This window comes from Pseudorca crassidens, chromosome 6 (genome assembly GCF_039906515.1).
Source record: "Pseudorca crassidens isolate mPseCra1 chromosome 6, mPseCra1.hap1, whole genome shotgun sequence".
Classification (NCBI taxonomy): Eukaryota; Metazoa; Chordata; class Mammalia; order Artiodactyla; family Delphinidae; genus Pseudorca; species Pseudorca crassidens.
This window is the reverse complement of record NC_090301.1, coordinates 89,026,285-89,043,027: the sequence shown is the minus strand read 5'-3', so window position 1 is coordinate 89,043,027 and position 16,743 is coordinate 89,026,285. Positions and strand designations below refer to the sequence as shown.

At 32.5% G+C, this 16,743-nt stretch overlaps 1 protein-coding gene across 1 annotated transcript in view; it reads right to left on the bottom strand.

The window, feature by feature from the left end:
• The window catches only part of LRP1B (LDL receptor related protein 1B), a 1,616,178-nt gene that overhangs the window by 198,829 nt on the left and 1,400,606 nt on the right, over positions 1 to 16,743 (bottom strand). The window contains exons 64-67 of the mRNA XM_067742376.1: positions 13,899 to 13,992; positions 10,162 to 10,278; positions 9,927 to 10,046; positions 8,383 to 8,502 (exon numbers count right to left, since the gene is read on the bottom strand). Of these exons, the coding sequence (XP_067598477.1) occupies positions 8,383 to 8,502; positions 9,927 to 10,046; positions 10,162 to 10,278; positions 13,899 to 13,992 (451 nt within the window). The remainder of the gene's footprint in view (positions 1 to 8,382; positions 8,503 to 9,926; positions 10,047 to 10,161; positions 10,279 to 13,898; positions 13,993 to 16,743) is intronic.

The following is a 16,743-nucleotide window of genomic DNA, read 5'->3' as shown; positions in this document are numbered from 1 at the left end:
ATAACCTTCACTTCTGCATGGTGAAAGTTTTTGAAAGTATACTAAGAGTAACTAGCATGAGCAAATATTCTATTCTCAGTAGTCACTTGTATTTTAATCTACTTTAATAATAGTTTAGTCACCCAAAATTAATAACCATTGATAACAATAATTCTAGAATTCATTTTAACTATTAATAGATCCTCTGTATTACTTATGCTTCATTTAGATTGGTAGAGACTTTTGAATAAGAATATAATGAAGATACCATTTTTAAAAGCACTGTTGCAGTTCCTTAAATGACTTGCATTATGCATAGAGTTAGACTCTGAGGAATGTCACCATTTCCTGAAAATACTCTTTGTACGTACATACAGCAATTTCATGTGTTTATAAAAGCTTCAGGAAGGAGAAAATGCATGATTTAAAAAATAAATCTATATTCATGTTCATTCAGCTAATCAAGTGGAGGACAACATTTTCAAACGTGTGACCTGCATAACATGGATGGCAAGCTGTGGATCACGTACTAGATGGCTCTAACAGTGAATAAGCAGGGTGTTACATAGTATTGACTGGCTGCTGAGAAGGTTACCCCCTGTTCAGTTCTCTGTCATTTTTTCTAGTTGCTTCATTATGAAAAGTTTGGTCATGGGAAAATAGGGCTTTGCTCAACTCACTAATCTCCCTTTTAACAAAGAGAGAATTGGATTTTGTTAGGCTAGTGTCAAACTAGAATTGTGCCAAGCTAGAATTTAATGACATTGTTTTGCTTTCAAATTGACTATAGACAAGGCATCCCTTCATTGTCACTCCTACGCCCACTCACTATTAGTGACAATGTTATTTAAAAAAATTCTATTTAAGTATGCATTTTTTTCTGATGACATTTATCCATTCCTATTTGTCTAGGATCATTTGTATCTGCATCTTAATTCCTTGCCTTACTGCACATTTAAGCCAGGTCAAGGAAGCTCTACTGAGCAATGGTTAAGTGCATGGGGCTGAAGACATCTCCTGTGGAACCAAATTCTGCTTACTCATTTTTTACCTGGGTAATCCTACGAAAATTACTTACACTCTCTGAGCCTTATATCCTTACTTATAAAATAGGAATAATGATAGTTATACTCTCTCACATAACATCCTCTCTCATAGGATTGTTGTGAGGATTAAATGATATAATCCACACATAATCCACACATAAAGTTTAGCACAATGCCTAGCATGATGAGCTTTCAAAACTATCCTTATTATTAGACTTTGAATTCCCTGAGTATATATAATGGCTTACTTAACATTTTCAGTAGATGTTTATTAATTTTTAAAATAAATGAATGTTATAAAGATACAAAAATCAAGTTTAGTTCTACAAGTAAAATATTAAAAAGGAAACAAGTAATACAATGTGGGCCCAAAGTATGTTGTAGGATGAACTGATTGTATCCAGAGATTTTAAAAGTCCTGGTGCTTCCCTCTGCAAAGAACAGGGGTGCTGATATGAGAGCCCCTTGAAATTCAGCCTTGTGCGTTATTTTCAAATTCCCTATTGGTAATACCAATATCCATTGGTAATATCTCTTGGTAATACCAGGCTTTTAAATTACATGTTCCCAATAATAATTTTAAGAAATATTAACAAATCTGATCTGCAATTACCTCTATTTGAATATTATGAAAGGGACATGGTAAATCCAGACAGAAAAAAATTTTTTGTTTATATTTTAAGTGATTGATTCTCAATTTTCTTCCCTCTGACTCAGTAAAATGTTCTTTATTTAAAAAGAACTGGCTGAATTGTCAGGGTACTGAGTTCATAAAATGATTTATGATTACTAGAGGTAGTTTCCTATACCTCTCTGATTCCCTGATAGTTATGCAGTGAGATTTTTACTGCTCAATGCCTCTTTATACCAAGAATCTTGTGGTTTTAAACATTAAAAGACCAAACTGAAGATCTGAGAATCCAAAAGATTCTCTTCTTGAAGCAGTAATTATCATGGGACTGGGGATACGCTCATTCCAAGAACTCTAAGTTCATCCAAAGAACTTCTAGGATAGGAATCCATAAAGTAACATAACACCTCACCATCTATGAATAGTTTCTAGAAACAGACAGAAATATCCATATGAGGAATCTAGCTTACTGATACACAGATATAATTGTTAAGAGACATAGCTGTATGATCTTTTATAGAAAAACATGATTAATTGGAATTAAGTACTATATTGAATTTTCTGAGTACACTTTGTTTTTAGGATTCAGAAGTTAATTACAAAGGAGACTAAAATATAAACAGATTCGATGTTTGATTTTTTAATGTAATATAAGAATATTCAAAATGTGGATCTATAGCCATATATGCTATTAAATAATATGACATTTTTGCCAGTACTGTTTACTTGGTGATAGAAAAAAATCAGATTAATACTTTAGAAATGTCTTCAACAAGTTGAAACAGGTAAGATGTTACTCTTTCAATAGCTTAATTAATTAAAGCTGTATGGCAGTTTATAAAAAGTAAGTTCCCAGCATTGTGATATGGATTTTTTTATTGAGTCAGCCACTCAATATTTAATACTCAGTATTTAACACTAATTGTCAATACACTCAATTCCTGAATGATTGATTTTAATGAACTAAAACAAAATACCATACATTTACTTTAACATTAATATTTGATATTAGTATTTACAGCAAAATGGTTACTATAATATTATTGCAGGTATATACATATTCTGTAACTTTTTTATTAGTTTAAGGTTAAATATAAATATATGAACTTACATTAGAAATCTTGAGTAAGATAATACAATTCACGTAACCCAAATACCATTAATCAAAAATATTACTTGAAAACATATTAGATTTACTTGAACTTTAATAAATAGGATCAGTTTATATTCTGCTTTTTTTCAAATATTAGTCAAAACCCAGTAACTGTATCAAAAGGGAAGTATTTATATACTGGAGGTTTGTCTCTTTCTTAGAACACAGAATTTTGAAGGGAAGTGTTGTACTCATGTGGATAATATGATCCATAGGAATGAGAGATCTCTGGTCACAGGGTAGATCCACTCTCTATTTTATCTCTCTAGCCCTTAAGTAATATTTTTCATGTCAATTCTGCTTTGGGTCAAAGGAAACTCATCATGAAGAATTTCTGTTCATATTCCTTTAAAAATACCTCTCAAGAATTTTGGATTTGAAAACTAAAAATATTAATTAGAAGGTTAAGATTTCAAATGGAAATAAAAATAAGTAATAATTTACTCTGGCATCCATAACCCAGCAAGAGGTAACAGAGTTCACGGTTTCACACGAAACCCTATGTCACCTCTCTTTCCACTCCCATTATTTACCACATGAACTCCGAACAAGGAACCATATATGAACAGTGGCCTGATGACATAAAAAATCTAGCCCAGAGGCTTTGCAGCCCAGGCATTGAATCTAACACTGACTGGAGAATAAGTATGGTTATCAGAATCATCATCTATACCACATCTGTCCCCTACATACACATCACAAAGCTAATAAATGTTACAGTCACAACTCTACAATAGGTCATTTTTTACGCATTACTATATTTTGTCCTGAAATGTTAATGGCTGAAAATGGATAGTCTTTTTGTAAACAAAGTCTGATACCACTTGGATCCTCAAACTGATCTTAACATATAAGCACAAATCTAAGTTTTCTTAAAGGAATAAACAAAAGTACCTTCTACATAGAGGTGCATTATCAGGTGTTGCTGTTGAGAAGAGGCAATACAATCTTTCATTTTACCTACTTTCATTCATTAATATACAGTATAATCCTATATACATGGTGCTAAACAACATTAAATAACACCTGAAAATATAAATGACAGAATATCCACTAAGGAAATTGCCAGCCCAAAAGATATGTGAACAGAATCTCATAAACTGAAAGAAACACACATATTTTTGTTCTAAAAGTAGGTAAAAGGAGGCAAATTTTTCAAGTTCTACATTTCATACTTTTTTTTAATACAGCATCTAATACGTAGGCTTCCTATGTACTGCTATAAATCTGTTATTGTAGGGATTTAAATGTTTTAAGAGATATCTTAGACCAAATGTTAAAGTCTATTAAAAATGGTACAGGTATATAATTGTGTAACTTTCTGTGCAAGTCTTTGTGTTTGAAATATCTTATAATTTAATAGGTATTACACTTGCTTTAACTTAAAAAATATTTTTTTTTCTTATATTCTCATAGCTTGAGTAACCCAATTCAAATTTCCTCATCAGACATTTAAGGGAGAATAAAAGCAAGCATTGACGGGTTCTGTCTTTTGGTTTGAGTGTGTTCAGTGTCATGCTTGAAATCCAGGCTGTGGAAAGTACAAAGCTACAGTAGGAAGCTCAAGTTCCTTTCACAAGCCCCAGCTAGTGTGATTATAACGACTGCATTAAGTAAAAATAATTAGCCAAGCAGCAGGTTGGTTATAAATCAAGACTGTTCAAAAGCAGCAAATGACTCTGAACCAGCGTGAAAGCAAGACTCTCTTTGATGACACAGAAATGATGTAGAAGAAAGCAGGAAATGAGACCACAGGGAGGAGCGATGTGGCAGCACAAACAGCCGACTCTAGAGAGCAGAGTGGTGAGTTCATAGCTGACCAGGAAAGCCCAGGCATAAAACTGATGAAAAGGATGTTTCATAGGGATCTAGGGCACTGAGAATCTAAACTATAAAACGGGGAGAGAGAACATAATGGAAAGACATATTCTGATATCACCTTATGAGAGTCAAATTGCAGAAAGTTTCAACTCTGTTACAAAGAATTATGAATCTAGTACAGGTCCGTCAAATCCCTAAATGCTCATTTCATTCCTAAAATAGAAAATGGCAGGCAGAAGGTGAAGAAAGTTTGAAACTGAGATTCTTAATGAAAAGCCCAGAGCTGCCACAGTTGGAGTAGTCTACTGATTGTGGTCAGGCATTCAAATGTGGCACTGGCCCAATATTGTAATAAATAGTGTAACAGCCTTCTAAGAGTAGTTAACATCAATAGTCTAGTAGAAGTGTGTATATCTACGTTTTAAGAAGCTTTCTTTTATTTGGGCATAGAGTGAGGAAAGAATAAACAACCTCAGGCAAAAAGAAATAATTTTATAATAACTATTAACAACTCATAAAACAAAGTTAAAACTACAGCCTTCCTTGGTATCCACAGGGGATTGGTTCCAGGATCGCTACGGATACCAAAATCCATGGATGCTCAAGTCCCTTAGACAAAATAGCTTAGTACAGTGGGCCTTTCCAGATCTGCTGATGTGGAACCTGTGGATAAGACAGGCCCACTGTATCCTGCTACAACTGTGAAGGTAGCATAGATTTAAATCTATATTTATACAAAAATAGAATTAAAAGGTGCTTTAAAATATTTTTCAATTTAAATCCAAACATGCCAAATGTAGCTTTAATGGACTCAAATACAACCATCTCAAAATCTAGCCATAATAAGATGGGAAACTATGCAGTTAATTTAATTTTTAAATTCAAAGTCTCACCACGACTAGATTACTGGACAAAGACTCCTAAACTATATTTAATCTACATCTATTCAAAGTGATTTCAAAGCCTCCTTATGCTAACCTGGAAATGATTACCATACAATTTTTTACAAATATTGAGCATTAGCTGTTAAATTTGCAAGTACTTATAAGATCTCAAAAGTTACACTGGGCTGACTGCAATAAACATGTGATATTTTGGTAAATATAAAAATCAAATAATTTTTAAAATATTTGCACATTACTGGTTATTTAGTTCCCTATACTACATGTGTACTGTGTTTGTGTTAAGTTACTGTGCTCTGTTTTGTTAGGCTTTTCTATAGTGACTGTCTCTCTCTCTCCCTCTCCCTTGCATGTGTGCTTCTACATTGGTTTTATTTACACAATTAAAAGCAAAGCAAACCAAACTGTTTAATTTAGGTCAAGGTAAAACAAACTATAATCCTGGAACTTTAGAAGTGACAGAAAACAATTAGATATAAAACTATAGATAAATACAAATATTGGTGCTGAAAAATAAGATGTAAGGGCTAGGTGAACTCCAAGAATAAAAAAGAATCTCCTCCTAAACTGAGCACTGGGCTAAGAAAGTACAGAAGGCAACTGAAATAAAAATGGGTTGCAAATGGAGGTTTTGCAACAACGAATGGGCCAGTTTCTCAACAGTATTTAATGCAAGTCTACACTACAACCTGCTAGGCCACTTGACATGTGAAATAGTGAAACACATCCCTTCTAGACAAGGCCCATTCTCACCCACAAAGAAACATGTAACTCAGATTCAAATAATAAGGCCTTGGCTTGATAGGGTTAATCTTTAAGGAGTGTATGTTTCTTTCCCACTCAATAAAGCATCAAATGAGGAACCATCCCACAAGGGTGTTAAAAGAATTAGCAAAAATACATGGCATTTATATATGTATTGAAGACAGAAGAAAGGGGAAAGAGGTGGTCTTTTAGCTCCTTCAAAAATAAGGATTGACAAATGCCATGCTAAAAGATATGTAGAAGAAGTTTCTTTAAGTTAAATTAGCACCTGTCCACGGTAACATTTTAGAGTGGGTTTAAGATACATTAAATGGTAACCCTTATTCATCCTTTCCCCCATTTTCTGTATGTATGTATATATTTGTATACTGGTCTGGAACTTAAAGCAATAATTGTGGCTAGGAGAATTCTATATAATTTTATAACAGAAAATATTTAAATATTTTCTTTTTATATAGAAAAAATGATGTGGATTCATGTTATGGTCATAGAGCAGAGGCTTTGGTGTCAAATAACCCTGGATTCAAGTTCCAGTTATGCCACTTGTTAGCTGTAGGATTTGGGGTAAATTACTCCTTGGATCTCATTTTCCTCAACCATAAAATAGGGATAATAAGGAGATTAAATGAAATAATCGCTATAAAGCCTTTAACGCATTTCTTGGGCCATACGGTAAACACCACATAAATATTAGGCATTATTCTTATTATGATGATTAATAATTATCAGTTTGAATGGTGTAACATACCAAAACAGTTAAATCACATCAAAGTGATGAGGAAGAAGAGTAAAATGGAGGAAAAAAACATTTCATCCAAGAAATTTTTCAGATAGCTAATATAAGTCATTATTCCATGTTGCTTTGGTAAACAAAAATACAAAAGACAAGAGAGCAAAACAGCCAGTAATATGAACTCGTCTGCAAAAGTCCTTGATAAGTGTTATGGACAAACTGGTGATGGATGTGGTTTGATGCTTTGTGAATTGATTATGAAGGTCAATTCCACAAAGTGAGAAATGGTGGTTTTATGATACTATAAAGTGATAAGCCATACTGATTGCATGTCCTGAAGACACAGTTATATAGAGACAGTATTAGAAAAAAACCTCTTAATGATGTATTGTTGCCTGTGATTATACATATAGCTCATGAATACTGTTCAATATAATGGAATTTCAAAGAACTTAAATGATTTTCATCATTTTGATTTCTCCCAGAAGAGTTAATTAACAGTAGGGTGGAATCTAGCAAATGCATTTAAGACAATTTTTTCTAAGAAGCCTGAAGGTTCTGTCCTTAGTTTGGACAAACTCTGTCTTTTCTAATCAATTACTAGATTAAATGCTTTTTTGCTTCCCTAACAATGCCAAGTTTGGTGCAGTCACCTAAAAAATAGCCTCAATTAATGTTTTATAAATGTTGAAAAAAATGAGTTACACATGACAACTATTACTTTATTTCTGTTCCACTGTTGACACATTCAGGATAGAATCAAATACATTAAACAAAAATGAATACATATGTTCTCCATTTCTGCAATGTTAAGTAATAATAACTGTAAATAAAATAATTGATCTTAAGTGAAAATATTAATGTTTCAGAAACATGCTAACAAATGATTGCTGTCATCTACTAAAACAGAACAGATGCCTTTGTTATCTTTTTTCTTTTTCCCCACCATGTTTAAGAATGAACAATAATCATTGGATAAATGAACAATCATATTTAAGGAGAAAAATGAAGCCTAGAACAATATGAAAATGTTTTATTGTTTCTATTCATTAAATGCCAATAGCATGTGCATACGCTAACATAAGAAGACAGTTTTATCTTACCTTTCAGATCTGTCTTTTTAGAAACAGTTTTGACTTATGCTAAAGCAATACTTAACCGTTTTGCCTTACCCCTCCATGCTTTTTCTAAAATAGCTAACCTGAGGTTATTGACTCTGGGAGCACAGAGGAAAAACATTCGCACGTTAGGCCCTAGTTGTATCAGAATTGTGTTCAAATTCATTTCACTATGGCCATCTCAGATGATGATACAAATGCAAGAGGTAGGATCCACCATCACAAAACACTCACCGCAGTTGGCCTCATCTGATGCGTCTGCACAGTCTGGATCCTCGTCGCAAACCCACAGCTTGGAAATGCAATGTTTGGTAGTTTTACACTGGAAATAGTCTGGAGAGCAGCTGTTTTCGGCTTAAGAGGAAAGCATCTATTATTAAAATGTAGCTTTGGACAAAAATAGACATTCTAATTAAAAAACAAATAAAATTTTAAGTTAATCAATTGAAAATGTATAATCTTTTAATTAATAAGACCCTGAAGGTGATAAGTTTTAACTTTTAATTATCTATAGTGTATTCCTATTACCCGTTCCAGTATAAATAAATAAAACATATTTCTGCAAATGATGCATTTGATAAAAATCAGAGTTTTCAAAACCACCCCACCTTGATTAGATATCTTGAAACTAATTAAAAAATAAAGGATTCAGGGTCTTTCAAAATAATTTTTTTCAGATAAATAAATATAAGAATTTACACATAGGCATTTTTGTAAATAGAAAAAGACTAAAATCAGAAGATATTAGTGAATGGGAAAAAGAAAGGCACAGAATTTATCAAAACCTCTAGTTGTGTTGAGATTTTGACGGAAGAGGTGAACATCTGACTCAAACTATAAACTGCTTCACAAATCTTAGTCAGTTTAATGGATCAGCTTCTAGAATCTCTAACCATAAAGAACTGGTACTGACTTTATTCTGAATGTACCATCTTAATCAAATTGCTGGATGACTGCACATTATTTACTAATAAAAGTTTTAGAGGAATAAAATAAAACTTCAGTAAGACAGAAATGTTGACAGCAGTTCTGCTGAAAGCTTGAACTTGACAGGTGCTCTATGGTTCAGATCCTGTGTGTGTATGTACAGGTACGTGTGTATGTGCCTGCCTGCCTATGTGCATGTATGTATATGATGTAAGTTGTTCTGCCTCCCATTTTATGTATATTGATTTTTCATGGGCGATTGAAATAAAACGTGAACAGAATTAAAATTATTTTACAATTGTCTTTTGAAGTAGCTTGTTAAGATACATTAGAAGGAGTATTACTTACAGTTTTTAACAAGTGATTTTGTTAGGTTATTTTGTCCAGATTTTTGTTTCTTATCATACATTCAATATGTTATTATTAAGGAAAAAAATCTCTAATTAAAATGGAGTTCATTTCAAGTAACTAATTAAATCAACAGAAGAAAATTACCTGCAGCTACTTACTATGGTAAAAAAAAAAATCTATATATTTTTTAAAAATGCACCATAATCACCTGTAATTTGGTTTTGCTGCTTCTCTTAAGGATAATGTGGATGAATGCATGTTTTTTCATGTTTGTAATAATCTCCAGGTAGCTTTTAAGTAAAGATCACCCATGTTTTAATTTTCTATATATTTTTATACAGAGTTTCTTAACCATCCCAATAGACATCTAGTTGGAATTATTTGCCCATCATTGCAATTATATTTTCCACACTGTATAAATTTATGGTGAACAATAATAATCTTTAGACCAATTTCAGTTGGGAGTCAGAGGTCAGAGTGAACAGTTGGAGGTGACTTACGACAGTCCCTTTCATCTTCCTCATCTCCACAGTCATCCTGCCCATTGCATCTGAGGTTTACTGGGATGCATTTCTGGTTCTTGGTACACTTGAACTGACCTGAGAGGCAGACATGTGTGTCTAAAAGAGAGAACAAAAAATGTGGGCTAAAGCCTGTGTCTGAATTTAAATCAGTGCAGACATAATCAGTTAAGAATTAGATTCGTGTTCCTTAGTTAAGAATGTAATCACCTACCACAGTTGAGTTCATCAGAATTGTCCCCACAGTCATTCTCTCCATCACAGATGAAAGCAGGCAGAGCACAGAGCCCAGTTCCACACTGAAATCGGCCTGGCTGACATTTAAATTCCGCTAGAGGAGGAAACATATAGGTATCGTGGAATGACAATCTTAGCTCATGACTTCTTAAACAGAGCTTTTCTGACATTCAACATATTTATTATATTATTATATTAAACATATCCTAGAGCACAATGTGAATGTCTCACATCCAGAGAGCTATTAGTTTCAAATGGACAGTTAAGCTTTGAGCAGCTCAGATGGCCTCCAGATTAGATTTTATAAACTAACAGTAAGAAGAAAGGTATTAACAACATATAAATATAAATATATATATTTAAAACATTTAAATTTCTTCTCATTTCAAAGACATGGTATTGAGTGGCAGAGCACAGTTCATTGTAATTTTTTTAAAAAGTTATTCCAATATCACTTAAAAAATTATTTATTTGATCACTTTGCTGCCTGTAATGTGTTGAGAGAAATATCTGCCCTCAATACATATTCCCCAGCATTCCTTAAAGCAAATACTTTCTATAACTATCACATTTTAAATCAGAATTATTGATATTTATTCCTATAATCTTATTAATATCTAAGGACAATGTCATAACTAGTAAAGATTTTTATATACCATACGTATGTTATTATAATAAATATCTCCTACATGGTAAAGCAGTTTTTGCTATATTCTTTGAGTTTATTTAAGCAATAATAACAATAAAGTAGGATCTATTGTCTATCTACTTTGTATCATGCACTGGGCTAGGTTCTTTCACATATAGTTACTAATTGAATCTCATTATAAACTTCTCACCTTGGGATCACCATGACCATTTTATAAATGAGGATAGTAAGTCTCATGGATTCTAATAATTCACCCAAGAATATACAAGTTTCAAATGCCGGAGTTGAAGTTTAAATCCACATCTGACTCTGAAGTCTTCTCACAACTTGCAATAAACACTTATCTTTTCACTGATGATCCTAATGTGTGTTACTAATCACTGATTTTGAGATTAATAGTATGCTGTTTATTAGTTCAAATCGGTCAATCAAACATTAATAAATTATATTTTGAACTTCCTTTGGAAGATAAATTACGCTTTTATAATTAAAATATTAATTAAAATTTTCTTAACATGGAAAAAAACCTCAATATATGCATGGCTTCCATAGAAGTGAGTTCTAAAATGTTGAACATCATTTACCTTCAATTTACAACATTTATTAATTAATCACACTAAATGTTTAAACTGGGCGATCCTTAATTTTCTCATGATCTAAACATGCATTTCCTCTATTTCCTGTTGCTTCATATACGAGTTCCTTTAATATTTCTTTGCGCATAATTGCTGTTGTATTTTTCAACACTTTATGAACTTATGGTGTATGGATAGTAATTTTTAGACCAATTTCAGTTCAGAGTCAGAAGTAAGACAGGACAGAACATTTTGAGGGGACTTATGACAGTCCCTTTCATCTTCCTCATCCCCACAGTCACCTTGTCCATTACAAGTGAGGTTGTCCAAAACTTTTCCGTAAGAAGGGTTGTAAATATTAAAGGAGTTCCAATGTCTGTTAAATAACTAGGAAGCCTATGTGACCTTTAAATGTGTCTCTAGAATGATTCTTGATGCATTAGGGTATTATAGGAAATATAATTACAAACTTATGATGCCAGAGAATTCTTGATGCATCACTCAACTATATTTGCATAAATAACATTATTGCAGTATGAAGGTATATGAACCTGGTATCAAGCTTTTCTGCTTTTTCAGGTGAAATTATAGGTATTGTCAGTGGCTCTTAATACCTGCAAATTTTGATGATGCAGCTACTCAAAAATGAAGTCTAAACACTTGACAGACACACGTACATCATTTTCCACCTCACCATGACTCTCAAAATAGTGTCATGCCTACAGATGTTCAAGCTGTTAACCCGTCAACTCCAAGAAATAGATCATTTACTAAAATATCACAGAGATAATCTCACCAATAAAAACACTTAGTATTGGTATTTAACCAGGATAAGGATCATACAGAGACTCTTAGATACCAGATGCCTCTTTGGTTCCCTTCAAAAGTCATTAAAGTTATATTTGTTCACCAAATATTCTGAAAGTGGGTAAATGTAAAAAGTGTGTTATACTAAAGCTGTAGTTAATTTTTCATATGAGTTTGGATACAGCATGAAATTCCAGTCAAGATTAAAATTAGAGTTCAGGAACTGTAAATATTTTAGAAGGGAGAGCTGGGTGCTACTGACTTTGTCTGCAGGTCATTATGGGGATAATTCCTCAAAAAACACTATAGTAAATCTGGGCAGGAAAGGTCATCTTAATATGAGAACTAAAGTAACACATTCATTCTTATTTCTATAAATTACAAAAATAAGTTGTATTTACTATATCACAGAACAGTTTATTGTGAGAAAATTAATAAACTTTATTGTGTAAATCTCCATTGGCCACCATAATTTCTTATTCCTTGATATTTTTTTAAATCAGTAACTTAAGAATAATTCAGGCATAATAGTATACCTATGTCATACAGATACTACTCTTCATATACTTTCCATCACAGTGAAAACAAAAACTTTATTAAAAAAAATCAAAGGGTAATGGACCTTTCAGAAACAAAAATAATATTAGAAAAGCAATGACTTTTAAAACTTTTTCCTTCTCACTGAATATATTATTTACTGATTTTAAACATATAAATGAGACATGTGAAAAAACTTCAAATGTTTGATATACTTGGTAGTGACCAGAGAGGTGGAATACAGCTCATCCAAGTAATTATCTAGAGGTCCTAAGTTTGAAACAGCTTTGTAATTATGTGGTGGAAAGTTCTGTAGCAGAAAGTAGCTGGCTTTCACTAAGACAGTATACTTCTTTCTTTAGTGCAAGCCTAAGGATCTTGAACTCAACTGTCAAGACCAAATCAAGGCAACCATCTACTGGGATGTTGAGGAATTATCATGATTGACTACAAGCATCTTCAAGTTGACAGGACAGTATTAGAGTGACCCATGGAGTGAACTATAAAAGGCTAACAAGGAAAAGTCTGTTGATTGTCCATTACAACCTAGGTTACCAAAGATAGCTTAAAAAAATAGCACCTAACCATGCCAACGACAGTCAAATGTCAAGACATAATTGGTAGTCACTTTAAGGCAACTACTAAGAGCATACTAAATTGACTAACAGCCAACTAATGACTTACATTGGAAAAATCTGACTTTTAAGGAATTTTCAGTATCTTAATACTGACAGAAAAGTCGAAGGACTGTATCCCTTAAAGTCAAGATTTCAGTCATTGAGTGGCATTCTGAAAACTTGCCCATTTTTGCTTCTGATTTAATGATATCTTAAGTCAAAATCATGCTGATTTTTACTCTCCTGATTGCTACATGCAGAGTTTAGTTATTCTACAAGTAAAAAAAATTGAGAAAGAGATGACGAATACAAAGTGCTGATGGTGTCATTGTGGATGTAATAGTGATCAGAGACATACACAAGACATTGCAACAATTTTTGCTGTATTTTAAACTACTGACATAAAACCTTTCTGTTTCAATTTTTGAAAGCTATCAGAAGGCAATACTTAAGATCTAGCTTCAATTTTCCGGATCTGGGACGTAAGGAGCTCTAAATTCTAAATTCCTGCATCTGCCAGTGTACTCACGACAGTCATCTGGTTCGTCAGATCCATCACCACAGTCATCCACGGTGTCACATTTCCACCAGAATGGAATACATTTATCAGTTTTGCAACGAAACTTTGAAATAAAGGGGGAAAAAAAAAAGATTAAAGAACGCTACTCATATGTAACTGATATTTAAAAACTCACTAGGGCAGAGCAGCCTAGCCTACTCTCTTGCTGCAAATGTGAACTGTGGTGGTCTTAGAGCATTCCACAATGGAGAATAAGTGCACAACAAGCAGCAAAATGACCATCAGGAAAGCACACTGTTCAGGAAAACCTGGTGAAATTTCCTGAGCAAAGACAAACTCATGAATTTACTTATTGTCTACAGCTGCTTTCTCACCACAACAGTTTAGTACTGCTACACAGACCATGTGGTTCACAAAGCCTAAAATAGTTATTACCTGTCCCGCTACAGAAAACTTTTGCTGAACACTGAGTAGGGCTAAAAATCATCAGAGATACCAGGAAGAGGTATTGAGTTGAATTCATTTAGTTAATTTGAATTAATTTAACTAATTTAATTAATTTGAATTATTGTTCCTGCTAACTTCACTGGCCAACCATACACAGTGACCGAGAAAGTTCAGCCAATCTTAGATCTCAGACCACAACTTATCCTTTTCTCAGTAATATCCAGTTCCAAACGTACCCTCATAAGATAGAAGAATCTAAAGAAAATCACACTTTCCATACAGAGAGCACATGCATCTGAAATAGTTGCCGTGAATAAAAACAAGCGATAGTTAAATTTAGTAGATTTCTTCTAGTACTTCAATTTTTTTTCTTCTTCTGAAATTGAAAATATTAGGTATTTTCTAAAATGTATTCATTCTCTTTTTGAAGTGTTTTTGCTGTAATTCTCATGTGAGTGACTAAAAGCAAGATGACATTTATCTTAGCATGTTGCATGCCAGGCAGATTTGTAACATAGAAATATATAACCTAGGTTCAATTTGCTCTAATGAAAATGGATTAGCAAGCTAAAAATTTGTTCATTTAAAATACTGCTACTGTCTTCAAGTAAGACAGACTGTGATGCTAGCCTTTACTGAACCTATCTGGATATCATGGAGCTGATTCAGGGTAGATTTATATATATATATATATATATATATTTATATATTTATATTTTAAATAAGAGAGTAAGTTTTTTGCCAGTGGCACTGTAAGAGGGAATAGAGCACTGTGAATCCAAAGGAAGATCTCCCTGTTCAACTGATTTTCCCATATTTACTTAGCCTGTGGTCATGTTTGTTATGGCTTTCATAAATTACCAAAAGAAAAATATTACTTTGATAGATAGCGATTGTCTGGGGATATAAGGCTTACTCTGAAAGCAATTGCCGTGAACATTAAACATTTCCAGTCATTACAGTATATCAAAGTATATAAGTAAGATGATTTCAAGTCTCCTGAGTATATTCAAAGTCTTTCCAATCAAGATTTGAAAAATATCTAAATTTTTAATATTAAAAATATTTTAAAATTTACATATATTTACACATATGTTTAATTTTACTAAATATTTCTGATTTAAATAAACACCCACTGTTGGAATGATAGATGATGACACAATGATTTTGCTCACCATTTCATTTTTAATAAGGACATAAAAGTGTTTTGAGTTAAGGGAAGGCCAGGGTAAAATATATTTATTATTACTCTTTATGCTAATCCATATTTTATTCATTACTCTCAGAGGAAGATTTCTTCTATTTTGTGTCTGGGCTTTTTTTTTCATACTTAAATACAGTAACTTTGAAAAGATAAATGCTAAACATAAATACAAAACATTCTTCATGGTAAATGCTCTCCAAGACTAATAGCTTCATAAAATAAATTGCAGACTGCAATCATCACCCACAAGAAGAAGCTATAAAGAAACTCTTAAATGCATGTCTACTAAGTGGGTACATGGATAAAATGCAAATCCTACATATAGTGAAGTTTACTCAAAACAGGAAGAGTCCCCACTTAAAAATAAGTAAATTCATTTTAAATTTACTTTTATAGTTTTCTAATTAAAATGATTTAAATGTAATATTTGAAATGATTTGTGCCACAAGAATTGGACCTAACCTTGATTTTTACCAGATTTTCATATGTTCATTTCCAATCCTAATAGAATTCTTATCGGTGTGATTTGCCTATTTTGTTAAAAATCAATAATATTTGGGGGTGTATAGTTGGCTGCAGTAACTAGATGATAAACCCCAAATCCCTTAGTAAGATAAATTTAAAATACAATATTTTTTATCAGAATGCTTAATGATATGATTCTGAAGTACATAAATTATTCACTTCATTTTAATATCTACCTCACTAAAAATTGTGCTATGAACTGACTTTTCTCCAAGAAGTATACAGTAGATCTTTTTTCCCTCCCATTGTATCAGAAAAGAATCGGAGATAAAATGACTGCATAAACCACAGGACTTACAGGGACAACCACTACTTGATTGTGTTAGCTGAGATGTTACTCTTCGTTAACTTTTTTCTTAAAAATGAGACAAATGAAGTGATAACTGTTTTTTTCAGGAAGTATTGAAAACAAAGATATCTGATCCATAACATTCTGTTGTTACTGTACTGTCTTGCTATTGCTTATTTTTTTTAATTCATGCAAAACACTATTGGGGGTATATGAAAAATTATAAATATTTTAGTCATGTTATCACTGGTACCAAATTGAGAGGTAATTTAGTTATATGAATAATACTTTTCTAGGTTGATTTAAGTTTTCATTTAATTGACTGATCAGACTTTTTGCCTTTGAATACATACAATCCTAGGTTTTTCTTATTTAATAATTTGAAACAT